General features: G+C 36.3%; 1 protein-coding gene across 1 annotated transcript in view; it reads left to right on the top strand.

The window, feature by feature from the left end:
• LRBA (LPS-responsive vesicle trafficking, beach and anchor containing) overlaps positions 1–21,689 on the top strand; it is a gene marked incomplete at its 3' end in the record, with an annotated part of 135,119 nt that overhangs the window by 38,011 nt on the left and 75,419 nt on the right. Inside the window, exons 2-16 of the mRNA XM_010022008.1 lie at positions 1,923–2,154; positions 2,288–2,388; positions 4,583–4,678; positions 7,781–7,902; positions 8,004–8,130; positions 9,391–9,510; positions 9,820–9,966; positions 10,787–10,984; positions 11,671–11,804; positions 13,002–13,110; positions 13,218–13,370; positions 14,367–14,535; positions 16,478–16,557; positions 18,093–18,155; positions 19,928–20,025. Coding sequence (XP_010020310.1) covers positions 1,923–2,154; positions 2,288–2,388; positions 4,583–4,678; positions 7,781–7,902; positions 8,004–8,130; positions 9,391–9,510; positions 9,820–9,966; positions 10,787–10,984; positions 11,671–11,804; positions 13,002–13,110; positions 13,218–13,370; positions 14,367–14,535; positions 16,478–16,557; positions 18,093–18,155; positions 19,928–20,025 — 1,949 coding nt within the window. The remainder of the gene's footprint in view (positions 1–1,922; positions 2,155–2,287; positions 2,389–4,582; positions 4,679–7,780; positions 7,903–8,003; positions 8,131–9,390; positions 9,511–9,819; positions 9,967–10,786; positions 10,985–11,670; positions 11,805–13,001; positions 13,111–13,217; positions 13,371–14,366; positions 14,536–16,477; positions 16,558–18,092; positions 18,156–19,927; positions 20,026–21,689) is intronic.

The raw sequence follows: 21,689 nt of genomic DNA, 5'->3' as shown, positions 1-21,689 counted from the left end.
AATTTGACAGCTTCCTGGATGGGTGGTTACTGATAATAGTGTATCTAGCCAAAAATGAAAGATTGGTAGAGTAGACTATAGGGTGAAGGTAAGGTCATCTCTAGTTGCTGTATATGTTTTTGGTGTGATAATTGATGGTTGGCTGATAGTTAAAACCAAATTCATAAAGAGTTGAATTTCTTGTTAAGAATTAGCAGGTGGTTTGTGGCTAGAATATAATCTTCAGCTATTCTGTCTTTTCACAGAATGCAGTGTTTTCTTTTTTTCTTACCTTGATGGTGAGAGAGTGGCTTCTTGAGGGATACCTCAATGCTGTAGAGGATGATAACTTTAGTGTAAAATGAAGTGTAACATTGCTCATGTATTTTATGTTTTCAAATGTTTTGTTCAAGTTGGGTTTTTTTAAGGGGGTGTACGTATTAGTTTGCATTTCTTTTGTGATAATTCTGTGTTAACCTATTCTGCTCAGTGTTCTCCCTTGAATTCTACTTTACAGAGCTTTCTTGTAGTAGGCCTCTGCTCCATCTTTTGGAATGGGAAAACTGGGGCTTGGAGAATGATAAGGACTTGATAGATCTGTTTGAGTTGACAGCATGAGTTGATATAGAGAAGCTGGGAATATAATTCAAGTCTCCCCATTCAGTTCCTATGGTTTCCCTAGATATTAAGGAAGCATCTGATAGTAAATTGCATAATTTTCATGACCAAGAGAGGAGAAAATGGAAAAGTGTAAATTACTGTTTAGAAATTGTTGCCATGAGACATTGTCTATTCTGTTATAAATGCAGTAACTTTCTCTGCTTCTTGTGGTGTTTGGCATTACTGATTTATGCCCAGAAGACCAAAGATTGCTTCTTCAAAGTGACAAGATTTAGACACTTGAGGAAAATGTATGGTAATTTCAGTAGTTAATGAAGAGCATATATTCTGTTCTGTTGGGTAAGTTTATCTTCAGATCCTGACCAGCTGAGAGAAGCTGTCAGAGCTAATATGGAAGCAAGCCAGTGTATGTATTTTGGGGTGATTGCAACATGGTATGACTTCACCAAGTGGCAGTTCTGAAGCTGTTAATGGTCAAAGCCTGTGAAAGGAACAGCATGAGGGACAAAAATGATATCTTTTATTAGATAAACTTGTGGGAGTGAGAATGAGCTGAAATACTTAAGTCCATTTCGATCACTTGAGTCAATGCTATCTGAATTCATATTTGTATGCTGGTATAGAATAAGTATTTTGGCAAGCATGGCACATTTTTAAGGTTGCTACAGTTCTAAAGTCCAAGAGAAGTTTAAAAAGTGGAGTGGGGAATTGGGGTGGAGTTGAATGATTACAGTTCATCTTTCTGTCAACTGAGTACACAAATTTCCTTCCCCTTCTCACCTCCTTGGCATATGCATATGTGGTTAGTTACTCAGTGTGCGCTCAAACAAAGCCTGCATCTAGGAGACCTGAAATAACACAGGATTTAGTGTTTAGAAGTGGCAGTATTTCTGATGTACATCAGCTCCTTTTGGGTAGAATTGTCCTCTTATTGGAGAAGTGTTAAGTACACGTGAAGGAAAGCTTTTAGGGTTACAGAGGCCATTTAAGGTAGCTGACTTGGCTCTTTCACTGGTTTCAGAACACTTGGTGTCTTCGCTTTGCAGCTATGTGGGGCAGCTGTGGACACCAACCCCTTGAATTACCCAAATGTTCTGCAGCAATTGTCTGATAGTAGGTGAGACCGTAGGAGCACCTTTGTTGAAGTTACTCAACAGAACTTGAAACAGAGGAAGAACAAGACTTGATATGTTGATATTGGCCTCATTATATTTCTTTAATGTCTTTGATAACTTTCCTCTTGCAGAATGAATAACTTTAAACATGGAATGCTACTGTGATACAATTGTTTTAAGGTAGTTTTTTAATCTTTTGTCTGAAAGCTTGTTGGGGGCCAGTTTGACTTGGAAATGAACTTCATCATCCAAGAAAGAGAGGCCATCACCTGCATGGTAGACTTGCTGGACAAGTGTGACATCACCTGCCAGGCTGAGGTGTGGAGCATGTTCACAGCAATCTTGAAGAAAAGTATACGCAATCTACAAGCATGCACAGAAGTGGGGCTTGTTGAACAAGTGCTCAAGAGGATTGATAGAGCTGACAACATGATTGCAGGTACAGTTTCACTCAGTGTATGACTCAAACTGAATTTCTTTATGTAAAATCTCATGGAAAAGATTATCAAGTGATAGAAATTTGACATTGCATTCTATTAAGCAATTATATTGCTGGTTTTTTTCCTTTTCAGATCTCTTAGTGGACATGCTGGGTGTGTTGGCTAGCTATAACTTGACAGTTCGAGAGCTAAAGTTATTCTTCAGCAAGCTTCAAGGACAAAAAGGGAGATGGGTAAAAGGAAACACAAAACTGAAACTGTTTTTGTATTGTTGCTTATATTTTTCCTGTTGTTCACAAGTTAAAAGACTGTTTAATAACCTTTATAATAAACAAATTTTAAACATACCAAGAAATACAGGATGCTTTTGGGTATTATGGCAATGAATCTTTTTACTTGCAAGCAATTAAAATACAGAGAGTAGAATAGTGATGAAATTGAATTTCCTCCTGGATCCATGGACTGGGTTGATCTTTTTGAACACCTGGGAATAATACGGTCACTCTAAGCAAGTGGGTTTATGCACATGTTTTTATTTTTGTAATTCCAGTTATGTGAAATTGAAGGAAAAATAATTATTTTTTTTAACTACAAAAGAGAGAAGTTTATAAAAAATGTCTACATAGGCAGTTCAGTGTGCTCCTATTTTCACATTGTTCTTCTTTACCTGAAGATCAAAAATATCTGGTATAGGGAGATGAGAATTTGTGGGAGAAGTTGAAATGAAGGAAATAAGCTCCAGCTGAAAAATCGTATCATCTGTGCAGTAGAAAGAGGAAGAGGGTGTCATTTTAGTGCGAACCACCTTCCCTGAAGTAAAAATGTATATGTTGTAAAGGTCACCAGAAAAAATCTTCTTTAACACAAAATTGTTTGATTTTTTGCTGGAGTTGGGAACCATTGCAACAATAACTTTACCTGCTTTGAATTTTAATTTTTAATTATCTCTGAATGCTCTATGTAGTGTAGAGTGTCTCTGCCCACTTCAAATAATTAAAAAAAAATCAATATAAAAGCCAGTATGCACAAATAATAAACCAAATTTTAAAAGACCCTTTGATAATCCAAGTAACTTTGGATATCTTAACTTGCTCTAATAAATATACTCGAAACTTAATAGAGAGTTTAAACTGAATAATTGAACATACAGAGTATATTTAACCATAGATGAATTAAAGTTGTCTGTGTAACACTAACTTTTTCATTTCCTGTCTCTCTGCTATTTGCATTTAATTTCCTTTCTTTATTAAAGACTAAATATAGAGGAAAGGAAGAGAAAAATGTCACAGTTGCATTGCTAAGGAGTTGCACAGCTCCATAAATCTTAAAATCAGCAGTGCTGTAAAGATACAAAGTATTTGGCTACAACAAAAATTACCTAGTTGAATTCTATAGTGCTGAAAACATCTAAGTAGTTCTCTGTTTCCTCCTCAATTCTAATTCAGGTTCACGAAACACTGTTTATCTGACTAATTTTTGGTACATTTGAAATACTTGTAATGGATCATGCAAGGTTTGGTTTTGCTTACGAGAGAGGGGAAAAAGGGCTCTCTCAGGAAAAACTCAGAACTGTAAAATTGTAGTTTAAAAATGCTTTCCACTGGAAAAGGTATGAAGTAGTAAAAGAAGATGCACAAAATTGTCCTGCACTATAACCAGTATTTGCTGTACCTCTGTTGTTGTGAGGTCATGTACTTGGTTTGGAGTTCATAGCTGCTAAGCACTACAACAAAATCCGTGCAGAATTAGGGTGGTGGTGGGGAGGTGTTAAGTATTCACACTAACTAAGCACTCAGTTTAGGTGCTCCAGATTGCCCTCGAGACTTGAATTTTTCTCCATGGGCTTATATAAAGGGATATATGTAACCAAAGATGCTTTAATCTAGTGTGTGATTGTAGTCCTAAGGAAAATAATCCTGTCTGCTGATCCACCCTCTCCCTTTTGCTAGGTATTCCCCATCTCCTTTGTGCTGGCACAGGTTTCACACAGCCACAATCCAAACCTGCAGTAACTGAAAACCAGTTTGCATTTGTTTTTCCTAAATCAGTTTTCAGCTGGATCAATTAATTTTCTTTAGATCACTGCACATTCACACAAATGGTAGCACTTATGGTAATGAAGAGTGAGAAGGAGGAACCAACATTCAGTGTCAGTTTAGTTTATACTGGATGAAAGTGGCTCTGGCCTTTAGGTCCTTAATTTAGTTATCCATTTAATTGTATTTCAGTGCATCTGCTGGATATCGTGTGAAGCTATCCATGATTCTTTGTTAATGTTGCTTATTGAAAGTGATAAGTGTCTTAGAGTATTGCTCAACCATGTGCAAAGCTTTTAAATTTGTCAAAATTACTTTTTGTGTGAGTGTATAGTCTTTTCTTTCTGATAGGTGTATTTTATTTATTTACAAGTGTAATTCTCTTTGTCAGCCACCACATGCTGGGAAGTTACTGTCTGTGTTAAAGCACATGCCTCAGAAGTATGGACCTGATGCCTTCTTCAACTTTCCAGGAAAAAGTGCTGCAGTATGTCGATATTTTAAGTCTTTTGTTTGTGCATTTGTTGTTCTTTTATGGCCATTGGTTATTTTCTTTTGTAGACTTCATTTCTCATCTGTCAATGTCATAGAAATAGAGCTTTAACCAGATTCTTTTTCTCTGCCTGACACATTGTGTCTAAGTAATTCGTGCTTATAACAGATGTGTATTATCACTATAGAAAGGCAAATACTATTACAAAAAGAAAAACTATATATGAGGCTTTTTTTTTCTTTTGTTCCCTCTAGACTGGTTCAGTTAAATCTTGTTGCAGGAAGAATCTGACACTTTTTCACTCCCATGTTCCTGTGGGAATAGTGCTTGTGTTATTGTCCAGTATGAGAGTGGTTTTGTGGTGGATTGATCTTGTCTAGACACCAGGTGCCCACCAAGCTGCCCTATTACTACCCCTTCTTATCTGGACAGGGGAGAGAAAATGTATTGAAAGAGTCACGGGTTGAGTAAGGACAGGGACATCACTCAACTGTTACCATCATGAGAAAACAGACTCAAATTGGGGAAATTAGTTTAATTTAATACTAATCAAATCAGGGTAGGGTAATGAGAAATAAAAGCAAAACCTTAAAACATCTTTCCCCCACCCCTCCTTTCTTCCCAGGCTCACTTCACTCCTTATTTCTCTACCTTCTCCCCCCAAGTGTGACAGGGGGACAGGGAATGGGGGTTGCATGCTATCTTTGCTGCTTGTTCCTCATCACACACTTCCCTGGCTCCAGTGTGGGGTTCCACCTACTAGAGATAATCCTCCATGAACTTCTCCAGTGTGAGTCCCTCCCACAGGCTGCAGTTATGCACAAACTGCTCCAGCGTGGGCTCCTCTCTCCATGGGCCACAGGTCCTGCCAGGGGCCTGCTCCAGTGCAGACTACCCATGGTGTCACAGCCTCCTTTGGCCATACCCCTGCTCTGATGTGGGGTCCTCCTCTGGCTGCAAGTGGAGATCTGCTGGACTGTGGATGGACCTCCATGGGCTGAGTGGGACAGCCTGTCTCACCATGGTCTGCACCACGGGCTGCAGGAGAATCTTGCTCTGGCACCTGGAGCACCTCCTGCCCTCCTTCTGCACTGACCTTGGTGTCTGCAGAGCTGCTGCTCTCACATGCTCTCACTCCTCTCTCTGCAATTCCTCCTGCACAGTAACTTTTTCCCCTTCTTACATGCATTATCCCAGAGGCGCTACCACTGTTGCTGATGTGCTTGGTCTTGGCCAGCAGCAGGTCTGTCTTGGAGCCAGCTGGCATTGACTGTCTTGGACATAGGGGAAGTTTCTGGCAACCTTTGAAGGAAGGTCTGGAAATCTTTGTTAGTGAAACCACAGAAAGTGTAAAACTTGGAGTGGCCATACTTGCAGCAGATGATGTGAATAACATATATTGCTTGTAAGAATTCTCTGAGAAAATGTGGATCGTAGATCTATATAGGTTGAATAATACTGAAAGGGGATAAATTTAACAATGATTAGTCTTTTCTTAATTGTTCAGACGACTGATTAATTTTTAAATTATGATTTTCACTTGAAAAAGAATTAGAAACTGAATAGGTAGTTGGAAAACACTCTGCAGAACCTTCTGTAGAAATTCAAGTATATCAACACTTTTGCTCTTAAAATTGTAAGATGAAATAGTATGTTCGAAATTTCATGCTTAATTCAGTATAAGATACGAATAAGATTTATCAGATGACTGTTTCCAGTTTTCTTCACATAAACTCATTACCTTTCTGCCTCAGTGGCTTGAGATTATATTTCCCCAACTTGATGACATAATTAATTCTTTTTTGGAATGAAAACTTGAGACTGAAAAGTGCAGACTACTAGAAAAATGCTTCTGTAGTTACATGTTTATCATGTGCAACAGAACTTGCAAATGGATGATGCTTTTGTTCTGTTTGGCTATTCATGTACTGTTTATGTATTTAACTTCTAGTAATTGTATTTAATGCTTGAACTATATGTGATATTGGGGTGCCTCAGTAACCTTAGGGTGAATATTCTTATATTTTTTTTAAATTAAGAGATCCTAGAAACTAAGTATTTAATATAATTGCTCCGAGATCCATTGTGAGTTAAAGCAAATGATAGTGCTACCAGTTCCCAAAAGCTGGGCTCGAAGACATGCAGACTGATTAGTTAGCTGGTATAGAGACGGATTTATAGCATTTTGTTTGGACAGGGATAGCTGAATGGAGCGTGGGAGCATAATAAGGAGTCTGGCGACACTTGAATTCTTTGATGTTTTTTGTTCACTGGTATTGATCATCTGGACAGCATCTTTGATCAGAGGTTATGGCAGTCTCAGTTGAAGTGTGTATTGCAAATCTGCACAGCAAAACAGTGGAAAGTTAATAGTAATGTTAATAAAACTCCAACCAAACAAAACCCCACACACAATAAAACCCCACTGTTTGAAAGTAAGGGTCCCACCACACAGCGTACAACTTAAGAACTTTTGAGCTAACATAAACACAGTATTTGATACGAAGATTCTGGCTGGTAGAGATTGTATTACCTTTCTTTAAGGAAGTTCAGAACTCTGTCATATTCTAACTGGAAGGCTTTGTAGGCATGAGGTTTTGAGAGAGAAAAGAATCTGTTAAATGAAATGTATGTGTTTTTCATTTTGTGGCCAGCCTCTTTTCATAATAAATTATTTTCCTGAATACCAACACTATGTGAAACTAAGTTTATAAATCTGATTATTCTGTCAGGTTGCCACAAAACCAAATCAACTTGAATTTGCATTTTGAGAAGTTTTCATGCTGTAAGGCTTCCACTAAAACATCTAGTTTTTGAACTGTAGCTTACTATTAAGAATCTACTTTGAGATATAAAGACCAGTTTTTAAATATTTAGATTAATTATTTTAACAATAAAGTACAAAAAGCACAGAAATTAGGCCAGATTTTTTTAGTATAGAGAAACTGTACACATTTGTAGTGTACATATTTGTATCTATGTATCAGTATACATTTGTAGTGAGCGTCTTAAGCTGTATACTCTTATTATGATGATGTTGATATTTCCACTGATACTTCCATGATATTTCCATGAATAACTTTTTGCTTTCTTTAGGCGATTGCCTTACCTCCTATAGCCAAGTGGCCGTATCAGAATGGATTTACTTTCCACACTTGGCTAAGAATGGATCCTGTAAATAATATCAATGTGGATAAGGATAAGCCTTACTTATATTGGTGAGTATTATGTAAAACCATATTTCTGACGTTCAGTTTCTATTAAATTAATGATTTCTGCTTCCATCTGTGCATGTGCTAATTTTGTTCTAATTTGTTAGTTTTCGAACAAACAAAGGACTTGGTTATTCTGCTCACTTTGTTGGAGGCTGCTTGATTGTAACGTCCATAAAATCAAAGGGAAAAGGTTTCCAGCATTGTGTAAAATTTGATTTCAAGCCACAAAAGGTGGGTAAAAATAATAAAATCTTTCAAACTGTTTTCATGAATTAAAAAAAGTAGGCTGGGGCGGGTGTGTGTGTGTTGTAGTTACTGATTAGGCTTATCTTTCTGTAGAAGAACAGATACACTAGAATGAGCAAAATACATTTGTGTTCTAAATTCTTATTTCTTTTTAATTTTACATATGAAATGTTTAAGAAAGAGCTAGAAAATGCAGTTTACCAGAAGTTTTATGAATTTGTGAGTCTTGTGAGAGTTCTCTGGGTACCTACACACGGCTCGAAAGTTAAGTCCTGTGGGTTGTTTTTTTGGGTTTTTTTTTTTTTTTTTATTACTTCTCTGTTTATACTGTGTTTTTTCCCCACCTCCAGACATTCTCTTCTCCTTTTCCTAAAGGATTTTAGTAAGGCTCTCCTTTATGTCATTACTCACTCAATGTGGAGAACTGCAGTTTTATTTTAAGAAAACATGATTACCAACTCAAATTTAGTTTTCCTAATCAAGCTGGGACCATTAGTAGGAGTTTGTTCATCTTGCATGTTGGAGGACAGCAGATTTGTTCTTCAAAGAATGTTAGATTTCATGTTCATTCAGGTTGTCCAGAAAACAGTTTACTTGCATTTGGTGCTTTATGTATCTTTTTAAATCTAATCATTAAATTATGAGTTTGTTTTTATCACTGTTGTTCAAGGCTAGCTTGCCTATTGAGTAGTATTGTGCTATGTTGAAAATGTTTCCTTTTTCAATTAGATACTCTGCTAATGTTTGTGGAGCAACTGGTATAAATGTTTTGTGGGAGAACAGGCCTCCTCTGGAATTTCTTATCAGTAATCCCCTGCTGTAAATATGGATTCTGTTTGTGATAATTTGACATGCACAGCCTTTGAAAGTCTGTAGTCTGGAGCCATCCTTGCTCTTTGGAATGACAACATTTGCAGTAGTCCATCATGCTAAGAGTAATCCAACTTAAAAATTATTTACACACTGGTTTCAGTGTAAATTAGGTTCAGCATTGCCATGAAGATTTTTTGAGTTCTACACCATAAATATCTCTTAAGGTCTGTGTCTACCTTTTGTGGAAAAAATGGCATATTATCCTTTTACATAGCTATGTAAGAAAACTCACCAATGACTCAATCTTTTATACTTAAAATAAATCTTTCAATCCTAATTTAATTCACATAAATAGTTGAGTTTGTTCTACTACACCCCACTTTAATGCTTCAGTGCCTATATAATTCTATCAATTATTTTCTTATCATTTAGTGGTATATGGTTACCATAGTGCACATCTATAACCGCTGGAAGAACAGTGAACTTCGATGTTATGTGAATGGGGAGCTGGCGTCTTATGGAGAAATAACATGGTTTGTCAACACCAGTGATGTAAGTGCTCACTGTATACTAATCTCTGTAGTTGATCATCTTGATGAATTAAATAGATATCCTTTGCCATTTTATTAATAAGCCTCCCCCATATTATGCGTTTTTAAAAAACGTTGATAGTAAATTAGTAACTGTTTGGTAGAGGTGTAGATTCTGCTTTTATACAAGTCAGCTTAGAATTCTTCTCCTGACATCCTCAAATGCTTGTTTATGTAAAAATAATATTCCCTGATAATATGCGTGTTCTTTGTATAGTTTGCTTGTGTAACATAGATTAAACCCTGTTACTGGGTTCTGTTTCATTTTCAGACATTTGACAAATGTTTCCTGGGTTCTTCAGAAACAGCAGATGCCAATCGAGTGTTTTGTGGGCAAATGACATCTGTTTACCTTTTTAGTGAGGCTCTCAATGCTGCTCAGATCTTTGCCATTTATCAGCTCGGTCTGGGATATAAGGTATCTTAGAATTGACTGTAAAGTTTCTGAAGTTTAATTCTGATAAGACTTTTTATGGTGGGTTTTAAAAATGTTGTGGCACCTCTGTGTCCTTTTAAAAAATGTTCTTACTGTGTAACCTTTTTATTAAACTCCTCTTCTATAAGCTTATGTATCATCTCACGTGCTATAAGTAAGCATTAATTCAGTTATTTAATTTCGTATTAAAATACTCTGTTCCTGTTTACAAAATTTTCATGTTGGGAGAGGGAGAATCACTTTTTCATTAAGGTTGAAAACTTTAGATCAAGTATGATATATTTGTTTCAGAAATGTAGCTTTATAGATGATTGTGCTAGACAGTTTTTTTTAATGTGTGAAGTTAGTGCTGAGGATTAGTTTTGTTGCAGTGATTTATTGTTTGTTTTGTCATAGCCTGAGGGGCGCTAATTGAAGACTGTTATTCGCTAGCAGCTGTACAAGCATACGCTAAAAAAGATGGTTCCTATTCTGTCTGTTCCTCAATTATTAGTTCCTTCTGAGTGAACATTGCTGACTGTCATTCTGTTTCCTAGCTAATGTGTTCCTTTTACATTACCCACCATTTTGGCAATGTCGCTCTTCAGAGGTCAAAAAGAAAGATTCTGCAGTTTTATTTCTGTAGGATTGACTTTGAGTCAATGTTCTTAAGAGACCCCTGCTTCTCAAAATATTACTAGATTGAAGAGACAATGTTTTAGTCATTTTTTGGCAATAGTTGTGTTGTGAACTGTACTCTCAATGTGTATAATCTTCAGTTTTTTTTCTTTTTTTCCTTCCTTAACCCTGCTCCCCAATCCAGGGAACATTCAAATTCAAGGCAGAAAGTGATCTCTTCCTTGCTGAACATCACAAATTGTTGCTGTATGATGGCAAACTGTCCAGTGCTATTGCTTTTATGTACAATCCAAGGGCTACAGATGCACAACTGTGTCTAGAGTCATCCCCTAAGGATAACCCGTCTATTTTTGTTCATTCACCACATGCCCTCATGCTGCAGGTATGTCAACATTTTCATTGGTTTGGAGGATACAAATGATTTCTGTTTGAAACCCTAAAAATCAAGTTTTATAGGGATTTGGACAAGATAGGGAACTGCTGATAACCTGGGTTTTTTGGATTGTCCCTCCTGCTACCTCCTCTGTTTCTTGAATTAATGTGGACAAACAAGAATCCTAAGAAAAAAGTTTATTTTATCAAAGCTACAACCTAAAGAAATGTCAGTATTACAAAGACACTGTTAACTTGAAAAAAAACCAAACCTCTTTCTTCCTCATTTCTGACATATGTTCACTCCCCTACTGATACTACCTATCTCCATCCTTTGCGTTCTTAATGTGCTACCCTTCCCTATGCTTTGAACCCTAAATCTTTTCCTTTTTTTTTTTTCAGAAGCTTTTCATGTGTTCTGTTCTACAGTTTCTCTAATATTAAAGACTTGCTTTAGAAATTGCCAGCTGCTTCCTGTACGCTCATCTGAAGGTCTACACTGTAGATTTTATCTAAAGCAGTAGGTCAGCTGGGCTTGTCATTTAGTATGGCTGTGACAGCAAGTTTACTACTTGCTGTTGCTTTGTATTTGGTAATAATACAAGTTTTGTATTGAAGAAATTTCAAAGTGTTTCTAATGAACTTTTTAGCAGTTTCTGAAGGAGATTTCAATGTTTCTTTCTTCTTCTTTGTCAGGATGTGAAAGCAGTCTTAACACATTCTATCCAAAGTGCCCTGCACTCCATTGGAGGAGTGCAGGTACTTTTCCCTCTCTTTGCACAGTTAGACTATAGGCAATATTCATCGGACCACATTGACACAACTGTTTGGTGAGTACATGTACTTACTGTGTTCTGTTCTTTGTTTCCTTTTAAGTAAAGGAAATGACATCTTGCTTTATTAAGTGGTGTGGTAGTTTTGTCTTGTGCAACGAGTTATGTATAACAACAAAAAGGTTACAGGCAGGACCTCAAAGTGATATGCTTATTTGTACCCATTTTTATATGAAAGTTCACACAGAATCAATATGTACACATATTTTCTACTTTACATTTTTTTTTGTGTGTGTAACAGAACTACAGAGAATTCTCTTGAGCTCATTCCTGTCACGGAGAAAATGCACTGGGGAAGCCTCCAGACTTTTTAGAAGATACTGTTGCTCAGTGTTGCTGCCAGGCTTTCCCTCTGATTTCAACTCCATTTCAGCTCAGTCCAACTTCAGAACATCCACCCACAGAAACTGGTGGAGCTCCTAAATTGAAGAGTAGTATTAATAGCAAAGGAATTGCTTTTTAGAATCCTGGTGTAGTTTGCTGTGTTTCATTTCAGTTACAGTTTTCATGACTGTTAAAGATGATCTACATCCATATTGCTGCTATGAAGGGGTGGTCACAATGCTCCTTCAGCCCATTTGTACATTCCTGGGTCTCGCCTGAACTGGCTCAGACTTGGGCATTTATGTGATGAATCAGAGATTGGATTCAGCTGCAAACTGAATCAGAGGGATTTTCAGCTGGCTAAGGTCTTGATTTGTAGCCACGAGTGCCTGGGGGTTGGGGGAGGGCATGAATATTCCTTTCGGCAGCAGCACAGAGTTGAATTAGCTGGAATCAATAGTAAAGCTGTGTTTAGAAAAATATTTCCAATATATGCTTGTCTGAAAGCAGTAGGAAGTGGAATGGCATTTGTTACTGGTCTTGCCAAAGTTTGTAAATGAAATACAAAGCAGAGAGAAGGACATGTTTAACTCTTTCCTTTCTGCAAGAATGTACTTTTAGAAGAATCTTGCTCTTGCATGGTTATATCAGAATCCAGAATTCTGTTGGAAATACTTTAATTAAAAGCAAGAAGTTGAAGCTTTCAACATTTAGTCTTGCTTTTTGTTTCAAAAATTCTGATCTGAACATTTATATAACACATTAAATATATCTCTGGGCTGTGTGATGAAAGTGTTAATTTGGAAATAGTTTCTGTCTCATTGTAATCCTTTAAAACATTTTTCTTTATGAAAATGTTGTGTTTTTCAGTTCTACTTTATTGACTTTCATCATGGAGTTGTTGAAGAACTCCATTGCTATGCAAGAACAGATGCTTTCCTGTAAGGGCTTCCTTGTGATAGGATATAGCCTAGAAAAGGTAAAGCAATTTTGTCTTGATGTCTTACATTATTGTTGAATTTTTTCGAGAGAAATGTTTTTCCTAGACTGTGCAGGGCTCTTCCTTAAGCAGATCTTCTTTTACAGTCTTCCAAAGCCCATGTTACCCGAGCTGTACTAGATCTTTGCCTCACCTTTTCAAAATACCTGAGCAACTTACACAATGGGGTGCCCTTGCTGAAGCAGCTCTGTGATTATGTTCTCCTTAATCCTGCAATATGGATTCATATTCCAGCACAGGTAAAATTGCTTATTCTTATATATAAGGTATCTTGGGAGGTAGTGATTTGGGAGTGTTGAGACTAAGCCTGGACTCCAAGCATTATAGGTCCTGACTCCCCAGCAGATATACAGGAACTGTTTGCCGTTTTTTCTGCATGTAGCTGTCCACCAAGGTTTTCAGAGTTTGAAAACCTGCAGTATTCTGCAGAGCAGAGTTGGGGATGACTTCTGGAGTCCTTGACCCAGTCAGTGTTGTAGACTGAAGAGGAATTTTGGATGGGTTAGTTAGCAAAAACCCAGCAATTATTAAGAGAAATTATCCTGGGTGTCGGATTTGAAGCCTTCATTTAAATTGACATATGCCCTGCAGAGTATTTTTGTTTTGGTGAATCTGTGTTCTCTGAGAGTGAACAGCTTTGATGGAAACTTTCCAGTTGATTTAACTTGAAACCTTTTTGCCAGATTTTTCTGATCCCATTCCTAAGGGTTTGTTTTGAACTTCCAAAACTGAGGCAGCACTAACAATGCTACTGTTGAAGTCGTCGTAAAACGTTTGTTTGCTACAGCTAAATTAAATTATTAAGTATTATCCAAGTCCTTATTTCTCAAAAGAAAAATGGAAATATATGTAAATAATTAAGCCTATAATGAATACTGAAGCCTATTATAAATATGCACTTTTTAATAATACTTCCTATGTGACCCTGTTCTGAACAGGGAGGTTGGACTAGATAATCTCCAGAGGTTCCTTCCAATCTCAGTCATCTGTGATTGTGTGAATGCCATGCTTTCTTGCTCCTATGAGCATGGACTAGCTTAAGAAAACTACAGCACTCTAGAAAGAATCTTAAAGTTTTCTTCAGTTTGCAAGGGCTTTAAAAGCTTTGTCACTGAGCTACATAGGGAAAATGTATTTCTTTAAGACATTTTAATAGATGAAATTTAAGAATGCATTTGTCTGATATGCTGTGTTTTTGCTGTAGTGATTTTCGATCTCCTGATTGGGTGTTGCAGGTTCAGCTGATCCTGTACACTTACCTGTCTACTGAGTTCATTGGCACTGTTAACATATATGGTGCAATCCGACGAGTTGGGACAGTTCTTCTGGTCATGCATACCCTAAAGTATTATTACTGGGTAGTGAATCCCCAGGATCGCAGTGGTATAACTCCCAAAGGCATAGGTATGTGTTCATTTCTAATTTCACAAGCAGATGTTTGTTTTAAAGGAAATGTTGTATACAATGTGTAGAACAGAACCCTAATTGTTCCAGAAAGAATTTTATTTTAATGGGGTGAGTTCATTGTAACAGTTCGAGCAGTGTGCTTTTGTCCACAGGGTTTTTTTGAAAGCTTCTTTTCACAGTCTAATGGAAACTTTCTTCAGAAGTCATATCCCCTGTCATCAAGACCTATGTGTATTGATACTAGATAGAACCGGTTAGAGAACTGGCAGGGTTTTTGGAAGTGTAGAGCTGTGCATGAGAATGTGGTCTCTTTATAGAGCTTGTTCAAGAACTGGACAGTCTTTAATTGCTTGTAATATCTGTTGATAATAGCAGGATAGCTGAAAACAAGCATACTGAGCATATATGACAGGTGTAGGGATCTAAACTTGTTGGAAAACTGCTTTATAAGCATGCTTAATCCAGACAGTGAGCTCATGGTAAAAGAAGTAATGAGAAACTTAGAACAGGTGTTTAGTACTTGTCATTGACACAGAACATAGGACAAGAGTACTGATTCTAAGAAAAAAACAAAGGGAAGAGCTGCTTGACTAAGAATTCCAGTACTGTAAAAGGAACTAGAAGTGAAATATATTCCAGCATAACATAAACACGTGCAGATAGAACTGGCACAAATAAAGGAATTAATGCTGTTTGGAAGTATGACTTTACAACTCTTTCAGTTGTAGTTCTGTGTTTTGTGGGTTTGGGCAGACAGCCTTGGCAAAGGGACAATAACTTAGATCTTTAGTCTCTCCTGCAATGAAGAAAGGCTCTGGAATTTCAGAGAAAGCAGCAGGTGATGAAAGAGGTCTAAATGTACTGGCAGTGAGTACTCCTTAGATGTGTCTGACTTCCTGCTGTCAACTTCCCAAAATGACCAATCCTTCCTGTTTAAGGGTTGCAAAGATTGTTCTGTTGTATTTTGCATACTGTAAGGAGCAACGCGTGTGTGTTTTCTCCTTCCTTTTTAGTGAGACGTGGATTTACTTTATTAGTTTCTGAACTGATTTATTGAGCCTTATACAAGAGTATGTGTAGGATAGTCTTACTAATGCAGTTTAATGGCTTATTTTGACGACTGGTCTATATCAAAAATAACAGTTCTTAAACCAAATGTGCCTGTGGGCCTACACTGTGTAAAACCAGACTGTATGATCACTTTTGCTAGTTGATTTGCTTTTCCATGATGGTTAAGATCATAAGAACTATAAACTTACGAGCAAACATAAAAACTGTCCCCAGAAATGTATTTGCAACAGTTCATTTGCTTTCTGTATGAAAGCTTTTACTTGGCTTTGACATTTCATTGCACCTGTTTTGTTAACCTTGTCTGTCCAGGGAATTACTCAGTGTTTCAGCATTTAAAATGTTTTGGTGAAAGTCTGCTTCACACAGGAATGGCAGAAGCAAGTCCTTTTGACTTTGAGTTAACAAATTAAGTCATGGCATTGTAAGATAGATTGTTATCGTTGTTGTGTAGGTAGCCAGTGTGTAATAATGGCATGTAGTTCTTCCTTTGAGCTTTAGCAGAAGAACTTTAAAAACAATTGTAAACTGCAAAAATTTGAAATCTGGAAATTCTGACATAAAGTTCTCATCAATTTTATTCCATGCATGAAGTTGGTTCATAGACACTGCAAGGAAGTGTTAAAATAATAAAAAGAATTTAGAGGGGAATTTAGCCTTAGTAGAACCTCACTGGTTGGTCATTTTGCTAATAAACAGTGAAAAAATGCATTACTGTTTCCCAGTCTGGAGTGGAGGAAAGATAACTTTACTTTGAATTGTGCCCTCTTCACCCAGAAATGCATTTTATTTTTCTTTTTGTGAAAATGCATGCTAGGCAAGTAAGAACTGTTAATTTTCATTTCATTTATTTACTTTTCTTCTTTTGTAGATGGGCCACGGCCGACTCAAAAAGAGATTTTATCTCTGCGAGCATTCTTGTTGATGTTCATTAAACAGCTAGTGATGAAGGTAGGATAACTTTAAATTATGATGAGCTACCTAAGCTTTCTTTTGTAAAGGAATGCTCTTTAATATAGCATTTTTTCTAAGCATGCTGAATTTCGTAGACAAGCAAATAGAGATGTCATGGCAAGTTCATCTTTTCATTGTGGCTCTTGCCACAGACAGCAGTGCTAAAGATGCTTCTTTTCCCCCCTTCTAAGCTGTTTTTATCAAAAGTGGAGCAGTTAAATCATTAACCTAGAAATGTTAATATTGGGAAAATAAATATTTTTTTTTTCTTCTTTTTTTTCTTTTTTCTTTTTCTTTTTTTTTTTTGAGAACAGTATCACATGCATCACAAATGCTTAGATTTAAGAGCAAAATTTGATATTATATGCTGTGGGCCAGTGCAATAGAGAAGGACAAGAAGGACTCTTATCAATAAGTTTCACAACAGTTTGCTAGACATTCTACTGCTTATAGACTCTTCTTAACCCTTTCCTATTGTAAGCGTTGATCTCTCTCTTCATCTCTTTCCTTCTGTAGACTGACTTTTCTGTGTTTGAATCTGGCTCCCTTTCCCCTTTTCCCTTGTGTTGCTTAAGGGACCAGTGTGCTCTTTGTGCTCCTACCCTTAGCCCCAGCAGTTACTGTCGAGTACTAACTACCAGAAGAGTTCTGCTCTTGACTCTTGTACTGTGACTTAATTGCAGAACATCCAATTTAAAAAATCAGGGACAACTTAGCTATCAAACTCTGTAAGACTTTCATTAAGTGTTAGCTTAGCCTTTATTTTTTTTTTTTTTAATTTGTCAGAGATTTTCAACTTGGGTGGTTTTGGATAGGGTTTCACAAGGACAGTAAAAAGCCCATCATAAAAGGTTGATTGATTATTCTGCAAATTTTCTATTTGTACAGTGGTGCAAAATCTTTTTAGGAAATGAGAGATTTGCTTGAAGAAAAAATTAAAGCCCTAGAAATGAAGAAGCCTGCTTTTTCCTACCCTCATGCTGTTAGAAACTGTTTGGTTTTATTATATTTTCATCAAAAAGACCTCAAGGCATGTTCCTGAGATAGATGCCATAAATGATTTAAATTTCTGCAAAGTTGATAGCAACTGAAGATAGGATTCTCTAGTGGAAAATAGGAAGCAAACTCAGCTGTAGGCATGCCTAACAGGCTTATAATTAAACATCCATGTCTACTTTTGAATCCTCTTTGCCACCTTAATGTAATTCTTGTATTAATAGGAAGTTCTCATTGAAATTGTCTGTATCAGTAACATGTTACTCTAACAATTTCATGTACTGTATAACTATCTAGCTTATTTTTATGCCTGTATTGGAGTTGTCTTAAAGCACTTTTGTAACCTTCAGCGGGCTTATTTTGGGCAGGGGAAAAAGCTACCTTCCAACTATGAAGCTATTAAGTACCAAGTGAAAACAAATATGTGTTGTCAGACTTGCTCTGTATATAACTATCTCTTGTAATAATGCTCTTTTGGGAACAGTACTTTTGTGCTTGAAAGATGATAGTAACCTGATTTTTTTTTTTTTCTAAAGGACTATGGAATAAAAGAAGATGAATTGCAGGCTATCCTCAATTATCTGCTCACTATACATGAGGTGATTTTTAATTTGGAGTGTGGGTGGGAGGAGCAGTGTACTACTATTACTGTTTGTGACCACAAATAGTTAAATATTTTCAAATATTACCTTCTTTATGCCACAAGATGGCTCTGCAGAGGAAGTAGCATTGTCCAACTCTAGTGTAGTTTGCTGAATTGCCAATATTCCTGCAGTGATTTAAGCACTATGTTCAATGTTAGATTGAAGTTCATTAAGCCAGTAAGTCAAAATGGTTTCTTATGTTGTTCTGCAAACTGATTTACCAAGCAGAAAAACAGATGGTGAGACTGACTTTAAAAAAAAGACAAAACCTTATTTTATGCTGCCTAAGTAATATTTTTTGTTTTGTTTTTCTCTCCTTTTTATTTTGCTTCTTAAATAAAGCAATAAAATTGAAAACATGCATTAAAAAATAAAGATATATGTTAATGGCGTCTAAGAGAAGTATATAAACTTAATTGGGAGAAAACGTTGGTTACCACTGATACATCTGCATCTTCATATTTTAGCACCAGGAAAAGGCACTTTATGCCAGATGCAACATCAAAGACAAGGGAAATGGGGACATAAATCTAACTGATCTCATCTCTGTAAGGGTGCTTGAAATGGGTAAAATAAGGAATTAATTGAACTTCATTTCAAGCAGTATGGAGTTTTTCTTCTTTTGTTTACACCTGTATTTTCCTTTTATTCTCTGTGCTGGTTACTACTACTTGGTAGTACCACGGACAAGCAATTTGAATCATTCTACTTTATATGGAGATGTAAAAAACAAGGATCTTGGTAACATGTATGAGTAAACCAAAATGGCATAAACTTTATGTAGCCTTCAGATGAGGAGGTGATATTTTAACACTCTTAGCAGTTTGCATGGTCAGAAGTCTAAAAGATCCATGAAGGCTGAATACCACAGTTAGTAAGTTCAGAAAAAATCAACAAAAAAGAGTAAAATTCAGCCTTCTCATGAGGCTCATTCATCAGTGATTGCAACTATAATGTAAGCTAATAATATCATCAGCTGAATAGAGTTGTTTGGGGTGTAAAACTAGTTTTCTAATAGAGAAAGAATCAGAATATTTTTGTTCAAAATTGTTAGAAAGTGGTGGTGTTCTCTCGTTCGCCTTTTTTTTTTTCTTTCAGTAAGCTTTCGTTTCAGTACCACAAAGAATGGGAAAAGACAGTTGCATTTTCCTACTCCATAGGTGACTATTAGTTATAATTAACTTGGGACAAATAAATGGTAGCTTAGAGAGCTTTAGACAAACAGTATGGAAGACTTTACTGTGCAGCTTGATTTACCTATTTTAAATGTTGTCTGTGGCAGGTGATGGTATTTTTTTTTTCCCTTGGGTGGACATTTCTTAGAAGAGATCTTGCATTAAACACCACCTTGTGCCCCAAAAGCATGCAGCAGTTCCTGTGCTGCTCCTGTGTAGTAAAAGAACAGGAAATATACATGCAAACAGATGAGCATGTGTGTGGAATGAAGTAACATAGTCCAGTAGTCCATTCCCCGACAAAGGCTTACATCCCAGACACGAATGTATTACTACTTACTCTAAAAAAAGTTCGGGGATTTTTTGTAACATTTTCTCCTGCACTTGCCTTCCATTTCTATGCGTCTTTTGATCCTGGTTTAATTGATTTGGGTCTTAGTTTACTGTTACTCTCCAGATGATTTTGAAATGTTTTCTAGTGGTTCTTTTAGCCAAAGCAATATTCTAGCATACATGCATTTTTAATTCAAATTTGTAACTTTTGTTCAACAGGATGACAATCTAATGGATGTCTTGCAATTGCTTGTTGCTCTGATGTCAGAGCATCCCAGTTCTATGATCCCTGCTTTTGATCAGAGGAATGGATTACAGTAAGTTTGAATTTTGTAAGTGGGCAAAAGGAAATATTACTTTGACTCTTTTATTGCTTGCTAGAATTCCCGTCATATCTAAAACATCCTTGTCAGTGTATATTTTGCAGTCTTAGGCTCCTCATCTTGGAGATTTTTGTGTCCAGGTGTTCTTTTGACAAGAGGTGATGTTGGATTTATTATCAATGAAGTGGGTTTTTTTAATGTTTTCAAGCCGTCAGTCACACTTAAGCAGGTAGTGATCAATTTGAGTTAGTCTATACATTGATGTTAAGTCTTCCTCTACTAGTGCTTAGTCCTTAGCCTCCCATTCTTGAATATGTTTTAGAACTGAAAGTGGGCTGAAAAAAATTGGTTCAGATTTCTTCTGATCTTTTTTATTTCTCACCCCCTCCCTTTTTTTTTTTTTCCACATGTAAAGCATTATTTGAATTTTGCAGAAGAAATCTTTTGTTTAAATTTAGTGCTTTGAGGTGTGGATTGTTCACGATCTTTTTTTCCTAACAAACAGAGAAGTATTGTTTAAAACAATGTGTTAAACGTGTTAACAGTGTGAGAGAAAAGTATGGAAAGTTGCAAGTTCTACTAACAGTAAAGCACAAGAAAGCTCTGCTAGAAAAAGACTTAAGTTATGACTCTGATTTTGTGTTGTGACTCCCAGAGGGTGGTTACATTATGGGACTTTTCTAATCTAAAATGAACATGCTTGGACTTAGTGGGGAAAGAATTGGAACAGGCTAACAAATGTAAGAACTATTCCTAGAAGGGTATGTGGAGTAGTAATTCTCTTACTGTATAAAGGCAGAATCTCATTTCATACATTTTGTTGCACCTATTGGTTAACCCCTATTTATACATATATTTTTTTCAGTTGCCCTTTCTCAAGAGACGACATTCAGGCATGTTCATAATTGTTTTCTCCCCTTTTAGAGTTAGGCTGACATTTTTTACCTATTTTCTTCAGCTTTGACTTCATTTGTATGGTAATGTATTATGCTATTGGAACCTACTAAAACCTCTAAATAATATAGTATTTGAATGTCATGTTGCGTCTCCAATGCAATATGTTTGTTTTTATTTAACAACTGGCAGTAGACACTTTCTTTTTTATTAACTAGTATATGGGCAAGTCAGTATGAATAGTGAGTCCGGAGTGAGAAATCACTTTGGTTTTGTGTCTCATTTGTTACATTTCTTGCTCCTGTATTGTCTTCAGTCACTTATAATGGGTTGTTTGTATTCTTACTGATACATCTACTTTTTGCAATTAAAACACCATATTCTTGAAATTTAAAAACAATTTTACAAAGCTTTGTAAATATTTGGAGTTTTTAAATAATTTAAATTTAAAAAGTAACAAATCTACTAAAGAAATAATAAGGGTAAGGAAATATTTTTTTCTCTCCCTGTGCAGTTAGGTAACCTTCATATTGTTTTGTTAAGACAAGCAGGAAAATGGGTTATATTGCTTGAATGCACATTGTAACATGGACTTGCTCATTTGTTTGATTTTTATAGTTGCTGTAGCTGTAGGTTTCTCCAAGATAAGTTATTTGTTATAGACAACTGTTTTCTAATCACTTCTAGGTCTTCACTTAGAACTAGGGGGTTTTTAGGTCTTAGTTTAGGTGTTCTGGGTAATATTTTTAGGTATGTAAAAGTGA

Source organism: Nestor notabilis, unplaced genomic scaffold, assembly GCF_000696875.1.
Source record: "Nestor notabilis isolate BGI_N333 unplaced genomic scaffold, ASM69687v1 scaffold21239, whole genome shotgun sequence".
Taxonomy (NCBI): domain Eukaryota; kingdom Metazoa; phylum Chordata; class Aves; order Psittaciformes; family Psittacidae; genus Nestor; species Nestor notabilis.
The sequence above is the reverse complement of the archived record's forward strand: the minus strand, read 5'-3'. Positions and strand labels throughout refer to the sequence as shown.